This window comes from Pteropus medius, unplaced genomic scaffold (genome assembly GCF_902729225.1).
Source record: "Pteropus medius unplaced genomic scaffold, Ma_sr-lr_union100, whole genome shotgun sequence".
NCBI classification, from domain to species: domain Eukaryota; kingdom Metazoa; phylum Chordata; class Mammalia; order Chiroptera; family Pteropodidae; genus Pteropus; species Pteropus medius.
The window spans coordinates 2,269,994-2,286,692 of NW_024352786.1; the positions used below are offsets into that span (position 1 = coordinate 2,269,994).

Here is a 16,699-nt window from a genome sequence, read left to right on the forward strand (position 1 = left end):
AAAATCACGAATGAAACTAAATGGAAAGAAATTTTTTCCATTTATTCGTAATAAGCAATTATTCGTAACTTATCAATAGAATATAATTCCATCAAAATATATTGCATGTCTGTTGGTGCCAAAACAAATAACCTCAGTTTAGTGACTTAAAGCAACACAAATTTCTTTTCTTATAATCTGGAGGTCAGAAGTCTAAAATCGAGGTGTTGGCAGGGCTGCTTTCCTTCAGGAAGCTTTCATTTTCTTGCCTTTTGGAGCTTCTACAGGCTGCCTGTGTTTCTTGCCTTATGGTCTCCTCAGTTGCTCCAGCCTCTTACTTCAGTTGTCGCATCTCCCATTATTCACATTGATATCCTGTATCCTTCTTATTGGGCCTATCTGGATAATCCAGAAAAATCTCCCTATCTCTGTATTCTTACTTTAATAACATCTGCAAAGTCCCTTCTGCTATATGAGACAGTGTTCACAGGTTCTGGGGATTAGGATATGGATGCCTTTTCTGGAACTGTTATTCAACCTACCACACCCACTAAATTCCAGGCATTTTTTGCATTGTGCTAGGTAAATAAAGGTAAAAAGAAAAAAATAAAGGTGAGGGAGTTCTACGTTTACGTCTCTGCTCCTTGGACTGTAAGTCATATTTTCAGTTTTTCTGTAAAGTTTTCCCGGGCTGCTGGCTAATTCTTTCAGGCCTTAAAATTGGGGTTTATTTGCCAAAAAAAAAAAAAATCAAAAAAAAAAATACAGATTTCTAGGATTATTTTCTTGTGCTTATATTTCTAAGAGAGTACAACCTTCAAATCATTCATTCAACAAATATTTAAGTGTCCACTGTGTGATAAAAATATTCTGATCCCTGAAGATATACTGGTTAAATAAGCTACCTTTATGGACTTTATAGCTAGGTCGTTCTTCTCAAATCTCCTTGTCACTTAAACACAACTCAACCCTATGTAAAGTTCCATACACATGAAGGTATTTTTAAAATCTTGATCTGAAATATTTTCAGATTTTTGTTTTTAGTTTAGTTTTTGTTCTTGTAATTAAGTTTTAGGTATAGCAACTTTACATATTTAATACAGTGTTGGAAAAACAATGATTGAAAATTTAAATTTTCTGTTACAGATGTTTCATTTGGATCCTTTGAATCATACAATATTTAATCCAGAATTATTTCAACCACAGATGCCACTGCAGACGGGTAAGAAAAATCCCAACTCCTGTTGCCTATTGTTTTGCTTTCATTTTTTTTAATTCAGGATTTGCTAATAGTCTCTTTTAGAAAGTCAGTGATACACCTAGGAAGGAAATGGCAATTTATGTTCTAAAACCAATTTTTTAATGTACTTTCTTGAAATATATTTGCACAAAAATGTTTCACCCCAATTACTTATTATATCATTTGCAATCGTTGCTGATATCTGCTGAGACAGCTCAGAAGGAATTTCTTCACTCAATATGAGGATTTTCCTTGTCACCCAATCTCATTATCTCTGGATTCTTTTTACCTTCTCTTTGCTTTGCCCCAGATGCAGGCATCTCTACCCCTCAGATCTATTCCAAAAACACTTGAGCGCCTATTGTGTATGCTAGGCACTGGGGAAACAAAGTGTACAAAAATCATAAAAATCATCCTAGTAGAAAAATCGTCTTTTTAAAAAACTCTTAGTGTTACATTCTGACCAGTTGGGTAAAACCCATGATAATCATCTTTCCTTCTAATATGAGATATTATCCCCACCCACAGATTGTTTAATCTCATATGAGTGATTTAAAAAATCAACACATTTAGTCTCTTCTTTTATTTATTGATTTCTATGTAAGATCAATGTGATGGTTCTTTTATGTGCTCCTCACATCACCAGTGAGACTAAAGAGATGTTCAAAAGCAGTGTGAGTAAATGATGGAAATTGTATATAAAATGGGAGTTTTGTAATCACTGAAGTGGGCATCAGCTCTTCAATTTACCATGGACTTGCTTGTCCTCATTGGGAGACTTTATCTAATTTGTATCATTCACATTTAAAACTATTATTGTTATTCTGTCACTTACTTTTCGTTTTTTAGATCAGGATGTTTTTCTGCCTTTTTATCTCTATTATTTCTAGGAGTTCAGAGGAGGGAAAAAGTAAATCTCCTATGCCTTCACCTTCACTAGCAAAAGTTGTGTTCCTGAGGCCTTTTTCTCTATACCACAAAGCATATTTTGTAGGCTCCCATATCTGAGATCTCGTGAACTGCTGTCCAATTTGAGCTCTAGGTCAGCTTCCTGTGAAGAACAAGTAAATATCTTAGTAGCTTCTGTGTTTCCTGTGAACTTTTAATTCTGAGGATCAAAGTATTTTTCTTAGTATTAATGCTTTATTGAAAACAACTTGGTTCTGCCCTCAGGAAACAAATACTTTTTCATTTAATGCCTTGTAGATGCCAAATGCTATCCTGAGGCAGACACTTTTATAATGTATTTATTTCATCAAGTTTATGAAGCTAGAAATAAGATTATCAAATGAACCATCTCAGTAAATATTCTGTGGTCAGAGCTTAACATTGTAGAAATCATTTTTGCCATAATATTAGAAAAACTTCTAAAATTATACCTGAAAATTTTATTTTCCAGTTATTACCTAATCATTCCTATTGTTACATTTTACCCCCTCTCTTACATGGCATAGTACAGTTTTTAGAATCCAAGATGTACGCTGTTTTATTCACATTTTAAAGGGATAGGAAGAGTATGTAAACCAATATTATCTTGTAATTTTGACATGAAACATTTTATCTTCTATATTTCTTAAAATCTAAAACCATAAGTAGTTTCACTACTTGTTGAAAACTCTTTGAGATATAGTACAACTGTTAAGTCTATAACATTATGCCATAATTTTTAAGTTTCTCTATATGATGGGATGTCACTTCATGGAATAGAAATGTGACCAAAAGAAAATTGGCATTGAAACAATTATATGCATATCAAATCGAGTTTTCTAGTTGATTTAACTTTTGAGTATGTTCCCCAAAAGAGAAAAATGGCCCCATTTCACTAATAAAATTTCCAAACCTTGGAATTTCACATATTTAAAGGAAATTTAATCATACAGAAAAAATAATAGCAAGATTTCAAGTATTTTTAGAAGAATCAGTAATAAGTGAGAGACTTGAAGTTTAATGTCAATGTGTTCCAACTCCCCTGTATTTTCCATGACATCCAAATGCTGCTTTCTTAAATGCCTCTCTTCTTGATATATTCATTGAGAATTCTAGAGGGAATGTTTTTATAACTATATTTGTTACATTGTCATACAGGCTATATGTTAGTAGTATGAAAATACTCCTATTTCTAATTGGTTTTATTTCCTTATCAAAAATTAAATTCTAGCCATGTTTTTAGAATTTTTGAATTGCAATTTATTTTCTGAAACTAGCTAAAAATGTCCAGGGATGAATTTCATACAGACAAGAGAGATAATTTACCTAAATTATACTACATTGGCCCCTCACTACCCGTATTTCCTTTCGTGTGTATGTTTCGCTGCAAATTCAGTCATTTTTCAACTGACTTTCTTGTAAATTTCTTCAATAATAACAGGAAATAATTATACCTTTGTTTCCTGCTGTTCTCTAGTTTTATCCTGATTCATCATAATACTGAGAAGATAAAAATAATTCCTCTCTTAAGTTAGTAGTTTATTTTTAATTTCAATCTGAAGGTGTTTAGCTCTTCTTTATAAATGTATTTATGTAAAATAATAGGTCTTAAACTTCTGGCTAAGAGACAGTAAGGATTGAAATGGACCCAGAAGCATTCTCCCAGAATTTTTCTAGTACCAAACTTTTACATTTACATTCAAACCTGTAAGAAACACCATATGCCTTTATTTATTGCAGAGCTAAGGGTTATTATGCTATTGACATAAAACCAGCTGGGGAGCTTAGGGACTTTCTCATATTGAACAAATTTGTATTTATACTGTCAGAAGATCTAATTTTCCTTTGAATTTCCAAAGTCAGATATAATCAAGGTATGGATTAAGTTTCTAGTTTCCTTTATGCTTATATAATAATTAATTGGCATGTACCTGTCTTCAATTAAATTATTTTCAAGATTTCATAAAATGCTTGTGCTTTTTTAGAATAGAGTTTATATCAGAGCATAGTATTCAAAAATTGTATACAAACATCAAAAGCTATGTATTAATAAGAAAAGTCCATCATGTCAGATAGACCAAATTAAATTTAGGAGGAAGGAGGAACAAGCTAGCCAGTTAGGGAATGGAGGCAGTACTTCAGATTCAAGTAAGAGAAAGTAACCAAAAATTAGTGTAAGGAAAAGCAGACCATTATCTGTGTATTTCACACATGTAGGTACCAGCTCAGTCTCTTGTAATTTCACATTAAGCACAATCTCTCTGAGGAATAGAAGTCAGTATCTAATGATATAAAGGCAAAAGAAAATGCTTTGTTGGTACACAAAATTGTGAAGACTTTTAATATCTTAATCCTTATCAAATATCAGGCCTTTTATTGAGTTGTACAATGTATCATCACCATTCAAGAATGTTTACTTATTGTGGTTCCTAAAGGTGTAAGACTGTTAAAAAAAAAAAAAAAGGATAAATTCAATATTCAAATGAGGAAAATAAATTATATACTTGTGAGATTTTAGCTAAAGATTTAATTGAAACCTCTACTTAAAAACATAATTTCAGTTTTTTACTTGCTTTATATTTTATACCAAATTTGAGAAGCCTCACATTCTTTTGGTTTCTGTTTGTTGTTTTTGTTTTTAGCAGATGGCCCATATCTTCAAATATTAGAGCAACCTAAACAGGTAAGAAGATTATAAAGGGGTGGGACTTTAAACGTTAGATCCATAAGTCTAATATTAATATATCAAGCACCGAATAATAATGCATGAGTTTTATGAAGGAAGTATCTTATCTAGAAGATCAACAACCTGCCAAATTCTGTAACAACTTCATTTGTCCATTTTACATTTCTCTTAGTCATTCTTCAAACTGTCTTGAACTTCAGTACATAGTTCTGTAAAACTTCCATTAATTATAAATCCTTGGTATCTTACTCTCTCTACCAACTTTATTTACCAGCCACTCCTAGAAAAGGCACAGGTTATCTCCACTCATCGTCATTCATACGGAAATGTGCATACATACAGCTCACATACTCAGAGTTACATCCTTCAATCGTGTCATGCACGTGCAGTACTTCTTAGCCTTCCTCCTGCCTTTAGTAGCTCTAGCCTTTTCTGTTCTGTCTTTGGAACATGTACCCAAAGATACTAAAAGTACCAGTGGGAGGTAGATAATATTAGAATGAACAGTTGAGTTCTCTTCCTTCTGGTGTTAGCTTTGTTGTTTTTATTTACTTATTTATTTTTCAATTAGAATCGACATTATGGTGTTACCTTTAGACTTAGTCTCTTTGGAGTCAGGAGAAGAGCATTTTATTTTCTCAGGCTCTTCCTTGCACCACTGGATCCCGTAGAGGATCCCATGGAATTGAAGTGGCCTCCTCACCATGCCTGAACTCTGTGGATAATATTTATTGCAAGTTGATTGGGACCAGTGCTATGAAAGAGGAGGAAAGAGAATCTTTAGTATTTGCCTATAGACTTCAATTATTAGAGGGTAGAAGTAATGCAGTAGTCCTCTACAGAATTAGGACAAAGTCAGTAAATCTCTAAATGGATGTGCTTATCAAATTTGTGTGAGACGGAGGGCATGTATACCTGCTCTCTTGCAGTTATATTACCCAGTACCTTTCCTAAGTGTTTTAGTAGCTCAGGCTTGTGAATTTAGCACTTTTACATTGTGTAACATTTAACAAATGCTAACTGAGAACTTAAATATAACATTTATTGTGGTTATTATAATCATGGCATTAGATATGTATTTGGATTTGGTCAGCATTTAAAGGATACAAATATCTTATCTTGTCTATGACCAAATAGACTATTCTTATAAGATTGAACTTAGATAAAAGTTTTTGGTGTGGGGACCTGCGACTTCAGGGTATTGTTCTAGTTGCTCGTAGGTGGCAGAGCCTGACTCCACAGGCTGCCAACATGTGTTCCTTTGCTTATGTCCAATTCCACAGTAGTGACTTCTCACAGGAGGTCATCAATTCCCTCAAAGACCCTCCCAGTGGAACTTTAACCTTGAAATTCTATGCAGTGGTCTGGCCTGCTGGAAAATTTTCTAGCTTGTAAGATCTGGGTAATCCATGAAACTAAAAGATCAACTGAAAATTATTTTTCTGCATACCAGACTATGTTTTTTCAAATATCCATTTTCATAAGCATAGCACTACAATGAGAAGTTTAAATGCAATTTCTTATTATGGGTCAAACAGTTATAAGAAAATTGACATTTATAATTTACCTGAAGAGTTACGTAGTTCTACAATTCAAAATTTAATTCCCTATATGTGGAGGTATAAAAGCTCATCTGAGTAAAATAATGTGTCCATTTACTAAACTGATGTTATTTTGATGTCTGGCTCCAGTGAAAGTAAGAAGGTTGTATTTAAGTAAGACTTTCTGACCAGGTGGATGTAGCCTTGCCTTTGAGGTTGATGACTCATTTCAAGCAAATGGAGTTACTGAGATGAATGGCTGTGGATTGGCAAACCTTTACTCTCAAAAATTTAGTATCAGAAATGCATCCTAACAACACATTTGAAGACATCCTATCTTCCTAAAAATAAAGAGTAATAAATTTCAATCCTCAGCTTAAAATTCCTTTAGAACTTTACTCTTATGAAACCATGAAAAATATCTATTGTTTTTCGAACTTAAGCAAGCTATTAAGACTTGTCTCTTTTCTCATATTTTATTTGATACTACTCTCAGTAATATATAAAAGTATACATGTATATATTTTTCCAACTTTGCTAAAGGAATTTTGTGATTAAAGATAATGAATTGCTTTATTACATTTTAAAAAATAAGTTAGAAAAATGTTCTTTTTCTTCGGGGAAGCGTTTCTCTGCCACAATTCTCCCCAGCTCTGACAGAGATGAGTCATAGCATAGACTACTGATCTCTAAAATATCCAGTTCTGTTGCATATTATTCAGTGCTAATTATCTAATACCGTTTAAAAACTGAAATTGTATTTACATTGCGCAGTAGTCGAGTAAATTTCTACCTTTATTGTTAGCCAGTTCTGGAAGCTAACTGTTGCACATGCTTATGCTTTTTCATTCTTTTGGAAATTTTATTTAATAATTAAAAATAAGCCAACAGTCTTTATCTACAAAAGGTATAGAGCTAAATTTGTAATTTATTTTTTAGTTTGAATTTTGTTGAGAGGCAAAACAAAAGAATTGCCCCTAAATGACTAACCTCATCTCAAAGACTTCCTTAGGATTTAAGTTTGGAATCCCCTGAGGAGCCGTATGCAAGCGTTGTTCTAGGTCCTACTTTAACAAGTTGATCATGTACTCTAGAGCCATGTGTAACTTGAGGAACTTTCCTACACTAGGGACTTTACTTCAGGCCTTACTCATTCCCATGAATCATGCTTTAGTACCGATGCTCTTTGCAAATCAGAAAGATCACAGAGAGTGTATAGGGACAGTTCCAGATGCCAGAGATATGAATTCATTCAGGGCCCCTGGACCACTCAGAGACTGTTTCCCAAGACTGGACATGAGGAATAATGAAATAGAATGCAGTCTAAGGAGGACAAAAATTTTACATTCGTCGATGAGCTCAGAGCTGTTAAAACCTTTGTGTTTGCCAGGTTCACCGTTGCTATGAGTGTGCAGGGCAGAAACCCCACCAGCAATTAGTGGGTGTGTAGAGCTCTTGGTGGCTTAGTAACCTAGCACTGTTTATATGAAGTCAGTCTCACAGTAAAAATAAGTGAAAGGTTAGTATGCTACCTAAAGTATATTAACATATTCTTTTCACCCAGAGGTGAATTTGAAAAAAGAAGAACCATCTTGTTAGTGACTGTATAATTATGAACCACTAACACTGCCACAGATTGACTGACATTATTATGAAGTTGAGTCCTTTAGGAAAAATACTGAAAGTTCACTTAGTATGATGATGAAATCCATTCTCATACTTGTCCTTGTTTTATTCTTTGTATACAAATATGTATACAAATTATAATTGTTAACTTTGTAAATCTTAAAATGTTAAAACTGGGATAGACCTTAAAGATAGTCTAGTCTACTCTCATTTATATAGATAAAAAACATGAGTTGATCAGCCCACAGTAGTTCATATAGTAAAAACTTTAGCTAACTATTCATTGATTTACTACATCTGCAAAACTTTTGAATAATATTTAAGGAGACTGTCTGGTTTGGGATTCATTCAAGTCAGTTAATACAGAGAGCTTGAGCTTGATAATATCAATAATCATAAAATCAAAGATCTTATCTTTTGGAACTATTGAGAGAAGCTGACCAAATGCGGAGTCTAGCTTAGGATGTGTTCTACAACATGGATGTGCTATATTTAACAAGACATTGCTGTATTACCTTCTGAACCAGCTGTAATCAGAGGAGATAAAGGAATTCGTTTAAGAGTCAAAGAAGCATAACTTTAAGGAATATGGCCAGGTTCAGAGCTTGGCAGCAGCAATTTGAGATGAGGAAGCTCTGATTCCAACAAGCTGTAGCACATCAAGTCCAAGACTTAAACCAACTCTTCAGCATTTCATTCCCTGTGTAGGCACAGCTGGAGAGTTTCTGCAAAATTCACGACCTGGCTTTTAAGCTACAGCTTGGTACACAAATATCAATTAACCTCAATGTTTGTAGTAAGATTATGGGAAAAGAGGTTTTCATTTGCAAAGTCCTCTTTTACATATTTCTTGTTTTTCCTTTCTCATCTCATACACACAAGAATTAAAAATTTGTGTATAACTTTGTCCCAGTACTTTTTAATAAGTTTTCTCAAACTTGTTGGCTCCATGTTCATCTTCACAGAGAGGATTTCGTTTCCGCTATGTCTGTGAAGGCCCATCTCATGGTGGACTCCCTGGTGCATCTAGTGAGAAGAACAAGAAGTCCTACCCTCAAGTCAAAGTAAGTTAGTGACATCTTTCTCTGTGAATTTTGGAAGATTTGATTTCCTAGGCGTGAAGGCGAGGAACTGCTTTAAATGAATACCATCTGCCTTTGCCCCTAAGCCGAAATATTCACGAGATTACTCTAATTCTTAAATCGTCTCAGCAATAGAAGTGACAGATTTAAAAACTCTATTAATATTTTCACTTATTAGAAATTACTTCAACATTAGCTGACAAACTTTTACAATTTCTTGATCACCTTCAAGGGTTTTTTAATTATATACTTCTTCAAACTTTAATGTCTTGGAAAGAAGTGCTTAATTTCAACTCTTGAGAGATTTAGTGAAAATGAAACACAATGACTGAGTGTATAGATTAAAGAGCATAGAATTTAAGATCATGAATTCAGATCCAGACTATCTGTGTGGCTTTGACTAGGTTATCCAACACTTGTAAACCTCAGTACCCTAATGCATAAAATGCAGAAACTTTGATGGTATATACTTCATAGGGTCTCTAAGAGATTAAATGAGCACAAGTTCCACAGAGAACCTGGAAGTACCATGGGGCCTCTGCCTGAGCATACGTGCATCTGTATGTGGTGGTCTTTAGAAAGTAGTGCATCGTAACAGGCCTGTGATAAGCGTGGTTGAGTGGTTCACACATCTTCAGGTTGTTTTACTGTTTCTTAATTTAAGGAGAATATCTTTCTCTAATTTCAGTTAATTTTCGTGAATGGTGTCATGTTTCACTGAATAATTGATAATAGTTTTGTAGATAAGCCAGTCCACAAATGCAGTTTTGTCATATATAAAAATTTGTATTTGTTCAGTAATTCAAGGCTTTGGCAAAACGTTACCAACTTAGATTCCACTAAGCCCCTTAAGATATGACATATTTTTGGTCTCAGTCATTTTTGTGTGTGTGACTAGGTGAAGGACAACAGGGCAGGCCTTTAACAGAATTATGATGTCAAAGAAATCTGTCTATGTTTTTGCCAGGCTTGCATTTCGTTTCCTCCCTCTCATACCCCACTTATGGCCCAGACCTTTCTAATTTCTTATACCTGTTCCAAAACAAAAGACAAAATACTATGATGATATTTCTTACCTTTTGAATGAAACCCACCTATATTATATAGTATTGGTCCTACCAACCATATTTGCATTTTAAGTCTCCTCACTCTCATATGGAATGAAAGATGTTTTTCTTATTCAGGGTCATTAGGTGAGGTAAATATGATGTGTTTAGCCCACAGAAGGAGTTGACAGATGGTCTTATGGTCTCAGTCCCTCAGAATCTGCATGAGGAAAGAGGAGCAGCAATTAAACAAGGGAGTTAGCATTTATTAAGCACCAAAGATTCGCCAAGTACTTTACGTACATTACCTCTTCTAATCCTCATAACAACCTTGGTACCAGGTAAAAGGTGTGATACCTGTGAGGAAACTGAGGCTCAGAGGAAAGAACTTGCCTTTCTCACACAACTGGTGGCTCTTTATCCTACAGCAGACTATTATTGCTCATTGAACTCTCACGTGGAATGCATACATTTGGGCTGCTGGGGGCAAAGGACCTAGGGAACAGGACATAGGAGGACAGTAGTGAAATAAAGGGCAGAGAATTATGACTGGAAACAGGGAGAGAAAGGCTCGGGGGTGAAGAGTACTCAGATGTTAGGGAGTCAGATCCAGCACTTACCTTTTTAACACACGTGTCTGTGTGTCAATAGATAAATATTGTATGTGTTCATGTGTGTGGACTTGTCATAAAGATAACTGAAAGATACATGTTATCAGTATTGACACTGATTATACTCACTGAAGAATTAAAATTAAGAGAAAAACTAGGAGTTTTTTCTGGATTGGCTCGACACAAAAAATATAAATTATGGTATTTTCATGAACTGTTTACTTGTATTGCTCCAATCTCTTGTGGCTAAAAAACAATTATTGATCCTAGCAAATACGTGGCATTAACTTTGTTATAGATTTATTACCTAATAAAAAACTTTATATATCCAATGATGCTCAGTCTTCATACATCCTTCTCATGTAGTAGTTGCTGCCTCACATTTATAAAATAATTTAAAAATGGAACGACCTAATGGACATGAGGTGTTCTTATCAAATGATAGTTTCTTTATCAAGGAGTTTAATACTTAGTGGGAAATACAGATACATAAACTAATAGTAAAGGAAGTCAAAATATAAATGTGTAAATTGATCATGATTAAACTTAGCTAAGCTTCATTATTGCACCCAATCATTATTTTTATTCACTAGTTCAACATATATTTATTAGGCATTAAGCAGTTAATCTTGTGGTAAGGAAGGGAAGAACAGTTCAGAGAATTTGATACAAACTGTCATTGTTCTTCTAGCCTATCAACATTCACTGAGAGTTTAAATGGCTCTGCTGCTTGCAACAGTTAACGGAAGTAAGGTTATTTATCTTAACGAGCTCTTAATCAGAGGGATGAGCGCAGGCGGAAGAGAAAGAGACAACCATGAGATATTTTTTCCAGAGCTATTCTCCCAATATCACTTTTAATAGTCTTTTCATAATGGATAGCTGAGGGTGACCTTTCAGTTTACAGTGGGTTTTTAAATCCCCTTTCCCTAAATTTTAGGCAGAGAAAGGAATTGCTCCTAGTGTATATCTTTTATCAGGAGGATCTTTACAATTGTACATGTGTTCTGCAGTAGTTAACTAAACACCGGCTCTTTGTGAGGCTGAAAGGGAAGCTGTGGAACAGATACAACCAGATCACAGTTCCTCAAACAGCACTGGTGATATTTGGGGCTAGAAAACTCTTTGTTGTGGGGGACATACCAGTGGGTTGTAGGATATTCGGCAGCATCCCTGGCTTCTGCCCACCACATGCCGATAATATTCCGACAGTTGTGACAACCAAAAATGTCTCCAGACATTGTCACATGTCCCCTGGGGGGGGCAAAAATCACCCTGCTTAAGAACCACTGATCTAGATGCAGTGTCAAATCAACTTTAACCTTTTTCCTTTGCATACTTTTCTACTATAAAGCTGTAGCACATAGGTTGTGTGGAATTGCCTAAGTATATTATTTTGCAAGCGTGTACTTTTCTTGATTATTAGTAGATAATTATTTTCAAGATAATGATCATGGTGACTGTTTAATTTCTTCTAGAATCTCCGAGCTAGTACAGTTGGAGAAAGAAAAGGGAAGAAAAAAAACATATCTTAAATGTTCCATATTCTATGATAACTGCCCTCGGCATAAACTGTTACAGAAAAGAAAGTGAAAGTTGAGACACGTTCAGTCAGGCTGTGAACCTGCAGAGCAGCTGTGTGAGCAACGGGAGCACCAGTGGAATGGTCCTCAGCCTTCCTCCCGTGGGGGGAGGTGCAATGGAGAATGCCTTCCACTTACCCCCCGAGTCCGCTCTGCAGGGACTTCAGACGGAGGGCATTCACATTTACTGAGAAAAAAATAATAATATTTCTGAGATTTACATCCACTCTATATTTAATGAAGTACGTGTATTCAGGCTTAACAGTAAAATGTTATGAGTTCTGCCTTTTCCTCACCTACAGCCTCTTACTCTTCTCTCTCTCCCCACCACCCAACCTCCCTCCCTCTTTTCCCATCATGCCTCTGTGAGAGCACACCACTCCCTTGAGAGGCTCTGAGGGGCCGGTGGTTCAGCGTGCACTCAGTCACTATGTGCAGGCAGAAGCAAAAGGTAGGGCCAATCTGGAAGCTGTTGAGGCTGGCTGTGGTTTGGGGGTACAGACACCTAACTTTCTTTGCAGACCATGTAAATGTATAACCTGCTTGGGTTACTCTCTTATTGATCGTCCAAATATGATACCTCAAGTTAAATCATTTTAAAAACAACTCTAGGAGGCTATCCCAATCTTCTTTTCTCTACTGAAATTTTGTCCCATGTATAAAACCCAATTTCAGATAGGCTGGCTGTAGGCCAGGCTTGGACACTCTCTTACCATGTCGAGATTATTTCTAGAATTCAGGCTACTGGACCATCTGGTGCTCTGCATGTTTCTTTCATGTCAGAGACCCCCCAGTTAGCTTTCTGGAATCTTGCTGTGTAAGTCTTCACATTCTTTTTTTTAAAAAAATGTTTTCATTGTAAAATACTTCAAGCATACAGATCATTTAAAAACTGATATAACAGACACCATGTACCACTATCTCAATTTAATACATATTATCATTTTACCATATTTGCTCTGATCTCTCCCTTTTTCTAAAATAAAATGTAATTACAGCTAAAGCCCCACCCAGCCATCATTTTTTCCTTTGTAATAGGTAAAACCACTATTTGGAGCTGTCATTCTCTGATACGTTTTCACTGGCTTCAACCCAAATTTTCTGTTACACGTGATGGCTCCTTTTCAGGGCAAATAGGAGTTAAAACTGGGTTCCATCGAAGATTAGTATTCACTTCGATCCTGCTGATTCCTCTTTATCATCTAGATAAAATTTATTCATTCACAACGTGTTTATTCTGACTCTTACAGCAAATAATAACAACAACCACCAGAGAAAAATCTGAAGAAAGTAAATATGCAGACTAACTCTAATGTCTTGCTTTTTTAAAAGAAAAGCTTTCCTGTTGTTAAACATTTAATAATCTATCATACTGTCCCTTAAACTTTCCCTTTAAAGTTTCCTCAGTTCTAATTTCATCATGGAGCTCCTCATGGCAGAGGCTGGCAGAAAAGCACCAGTACCTTCCTTGAGGCCAAGCTTGTCCCTGCCTGTTTTAGACTTAGCAAGGAGTGCCAGGGAAGGCTCATTTCCCTCTTTTTCCCGAAAGTTATGCGTGAGATTTTTTATTAATCAAACTGCCTTCCTTCTCACCAAGGTGGAAAGGTGCCAAAAGGAGCAGCCCCATGGGGCTGCAGAAACCCTCCCTGATTCTCTCCCAGGCCACAAAGCACCTATTCTTCAGCTGATGTGACATCCTGCAGTGTGGCCTACCCCATGCCAAACAGAAATCAGCATCAGTGACCTTGATCTTGAAATACAGATAGTTTGCCAGTGGTATTCTTATTTTCTCTTTAGTTATAAACATCAAATGCAGTGGACTACAACTTGAAACACAGCTGATGTAAGTGTAACTCTTTTTAATCAAATGTTTCCTGAAAGCTGGTTCTCACATATGTTTTCTTTCCTGAGTGTTTTATGTTGAACAGAAGGCATGTGGTGAAATGTTTAGTAGCTCAACAGTAGCTTTTTTGTTTGCCTCTCTCCCTCCCCCGACCCCAATTGATTTTTTTTTTTAAGTCTCCATTCTTGGTGCCTCTCACTTAAAAATATTAAATGTTACATTTCTGTCAAGGTCAAATAAAGACTGGCTCATCTGCTGTGATATTTAAGGATATCATATATCCTTGCATAACCTCCCTTTTCCTTCGTGTAGACTTGTCTGATTTGGAAGGTTTGCCATTTTAAAGATCTAATTGTAATACCAATTTTGAATAATTTAATCTGATTCAATTACTAAAAACAACAGGGAAGAAGATCACCAGTAATCAATGAAGCATGCTTATAGAACCCCATTCACAGCATTTATTAAAATTTCCATGACCACTCTTGAGCTGTTCATTATTTGCATGTGTCAATAAGGGAGAATAACCCTCTCCCCTATGTCCAGAGACTTGTGCTATATAATTGAAGAGAAGGGCTTTGTAACCTGGATCCCTTTTGGTGGTTTCAGAGAGATTTTAGACTTATGAATTGATATGCAGATTTTTATGTAATGTATATACATTTTTCTGGGGAGATAAGTATAACTTTTTATCAGATTTTCAAATGGAAGGATTCAAACATGGTTAAGAACCAGTGCTGTAGAGTACATGTCACTTTAGCTTTTTGACAGCAGCCAATTAAAAAACTGGGGGGGGAGGGTGTATTGTCTTTTAATTTTTTTTATTTTTAATTTTATATATTTATATTTTTACATTTTTTATTCATTTTAAGCAAGTTGAAATACTTAAGTTGCTCAACACAAAGCCCAGGAAAGACTCCCCTCACTTTGGGTATAGGCTGGAAAAGGGGAGAAACTTGGTATCAATAGCCAAAAAAGGTGAACAGGTTTCATTGCTTTTTCTCTCTTGCTTTTCTATAGAGATGCCGATTAAGCATGAAGTTAACTAATAATGGTTGAAGCCAAAAGACAAAAATTTAACAAATATTCACTGAGTACTATGTGTCAGGTCCTGCAGTAACAGTATTCTAGACTTCTAGATAATTTGTCTTTCACATAGTTCAGAAGTTTTGCATTTGGCCCCAAGAACAAAATATTACCTTGTATAATGTTTTTTTAAAATAGTCCTCTAAATTCACTGTATATATTCATAGACTCCATTATAAATTAAAAGAGACCTCTAGCATAGATCGTAGCTGTGAAAACTTAACCTTTAGAAATTATTAGGAGAACCATAGGCATCTTGAATTTACAAATTGTCTGAATTTTAGTTTTGCTTTTGTTGGAAGGCTTGGTGACCTTCCTCTGTTGGACGTTCCAATTTTTCTCTCCTCTCCTCTTCCTTAAATGCATGATTGTTCCTGGGACCATGGTTCATTCTGAAGCAAATCTCTGATGGCTTCTTCTAATCCCAGTGGTCTCAGCCTGAAGATTATATAGCATCTCCCCATTCCATTCAGGAATTCAGTTCTCGTTAAGTCACATACCGATTATTCTTTTTGATAAGAGAAGAATATACCGACATACTATGGCGCCAAATGTATAACACCTCCCTTCCACAGACAAACTGTTTTTCATCCTGTCAGCAGGTCTAGAGGTGAGGCTGTAAACTGCCTTGCATTCTCAGTCTCCTCTCCCCACACTCCAGGTAGATTATAGATCAGAATCCTCTAATCTACATTTACCTCTCTGAGGTATCATGAAGGTGGACTGGAAGGTACATGCAGACTTTCACAGATAGTGCCTCTCACCTTTAGGTCCCCATCTGCCCAACAGAATGATTACAAGAATGATTTTCTCTGTGTACTTACATCATCTCATTTAATCATAACAACAATCCACTTAGGTAGGTTCTATGATCCTTATTTGGTAAATGAGGAAATTGAAGCCTAGAGAAGTTAAGACAGTTACCCTGGGTCTTACAGCTTTTCAGGGGTGAAGCCCAGGATTTCAGTTCAGACAATATGATATAAGAATCTATACTCTAAACTAGTATGTGCTACTACTAATTATAATATTAAGGATCTATCTCTACTTGTGGGAGTCCTTTAAATCTGTGTTTCTCGATCATGGGTGTGTATCAGAATCACCAAGAACACTCTAACCACAGACATACCTGGGACTCACTTCAGACATGCTAAGTCTTAGTGGGTCATTTAGCCAATCTGGGGTTCTATGATAATTCTATGATAATTTCTAAGGACTCATGTCATATAATGGCAAGATATAACAACAGATGAATGACTAGGTAAATAGTGGTGTAACCATGGAATAAAATATTATGCCACTGTTTTAAAAAATAATATGAAGACTCTATAACATGGAAAATTGCTTATGACCAAATGTTAAGAAAAAGCAAGATTCCAAATAAAAATCATAATCACTGAAATGATTTAACTCAGTGAATGAGTTAAAATCAAGATTAGAGACAGTGGA

At 35.5% G+C, this 16,699-nt stretch overlaps 1 protein-coding gene across 2 annotated transcripts in view; it reads left to right on the forward strand.

The window, feature by feature from the left end:
* Positions 1 to 16,699, forward strand: part of NFKB1 (nuclear factor kappa B subunit 1) — a 109,064-nt gene that overhangs the window by 23,737 nt on the left and 68,628 nt on the right. Inside the window, exons 3-5 of one of the 2 annotated variants that reach the window (XM_039848854.1) lie at positions 1,126 to 1,201; positions 4,789 to 4,829; positions 8,965 to 9,063. In XM_039848854.1, coding sequence (XP_039704788.1) covers positions 1,126 to 1,201; positions 4,789 to 4,829; positions 8,965 to 9,063 — 216 coding nt within the window. The remainder of the gene's footprint in view (positions 1 to 1,125; positions 1,202 to 4,788; positions 4,830 to 8,964; positions 9,064 to 16,699) is intronic. The other variant, XM_039848855.1, reaches the window with a different exon arrangement.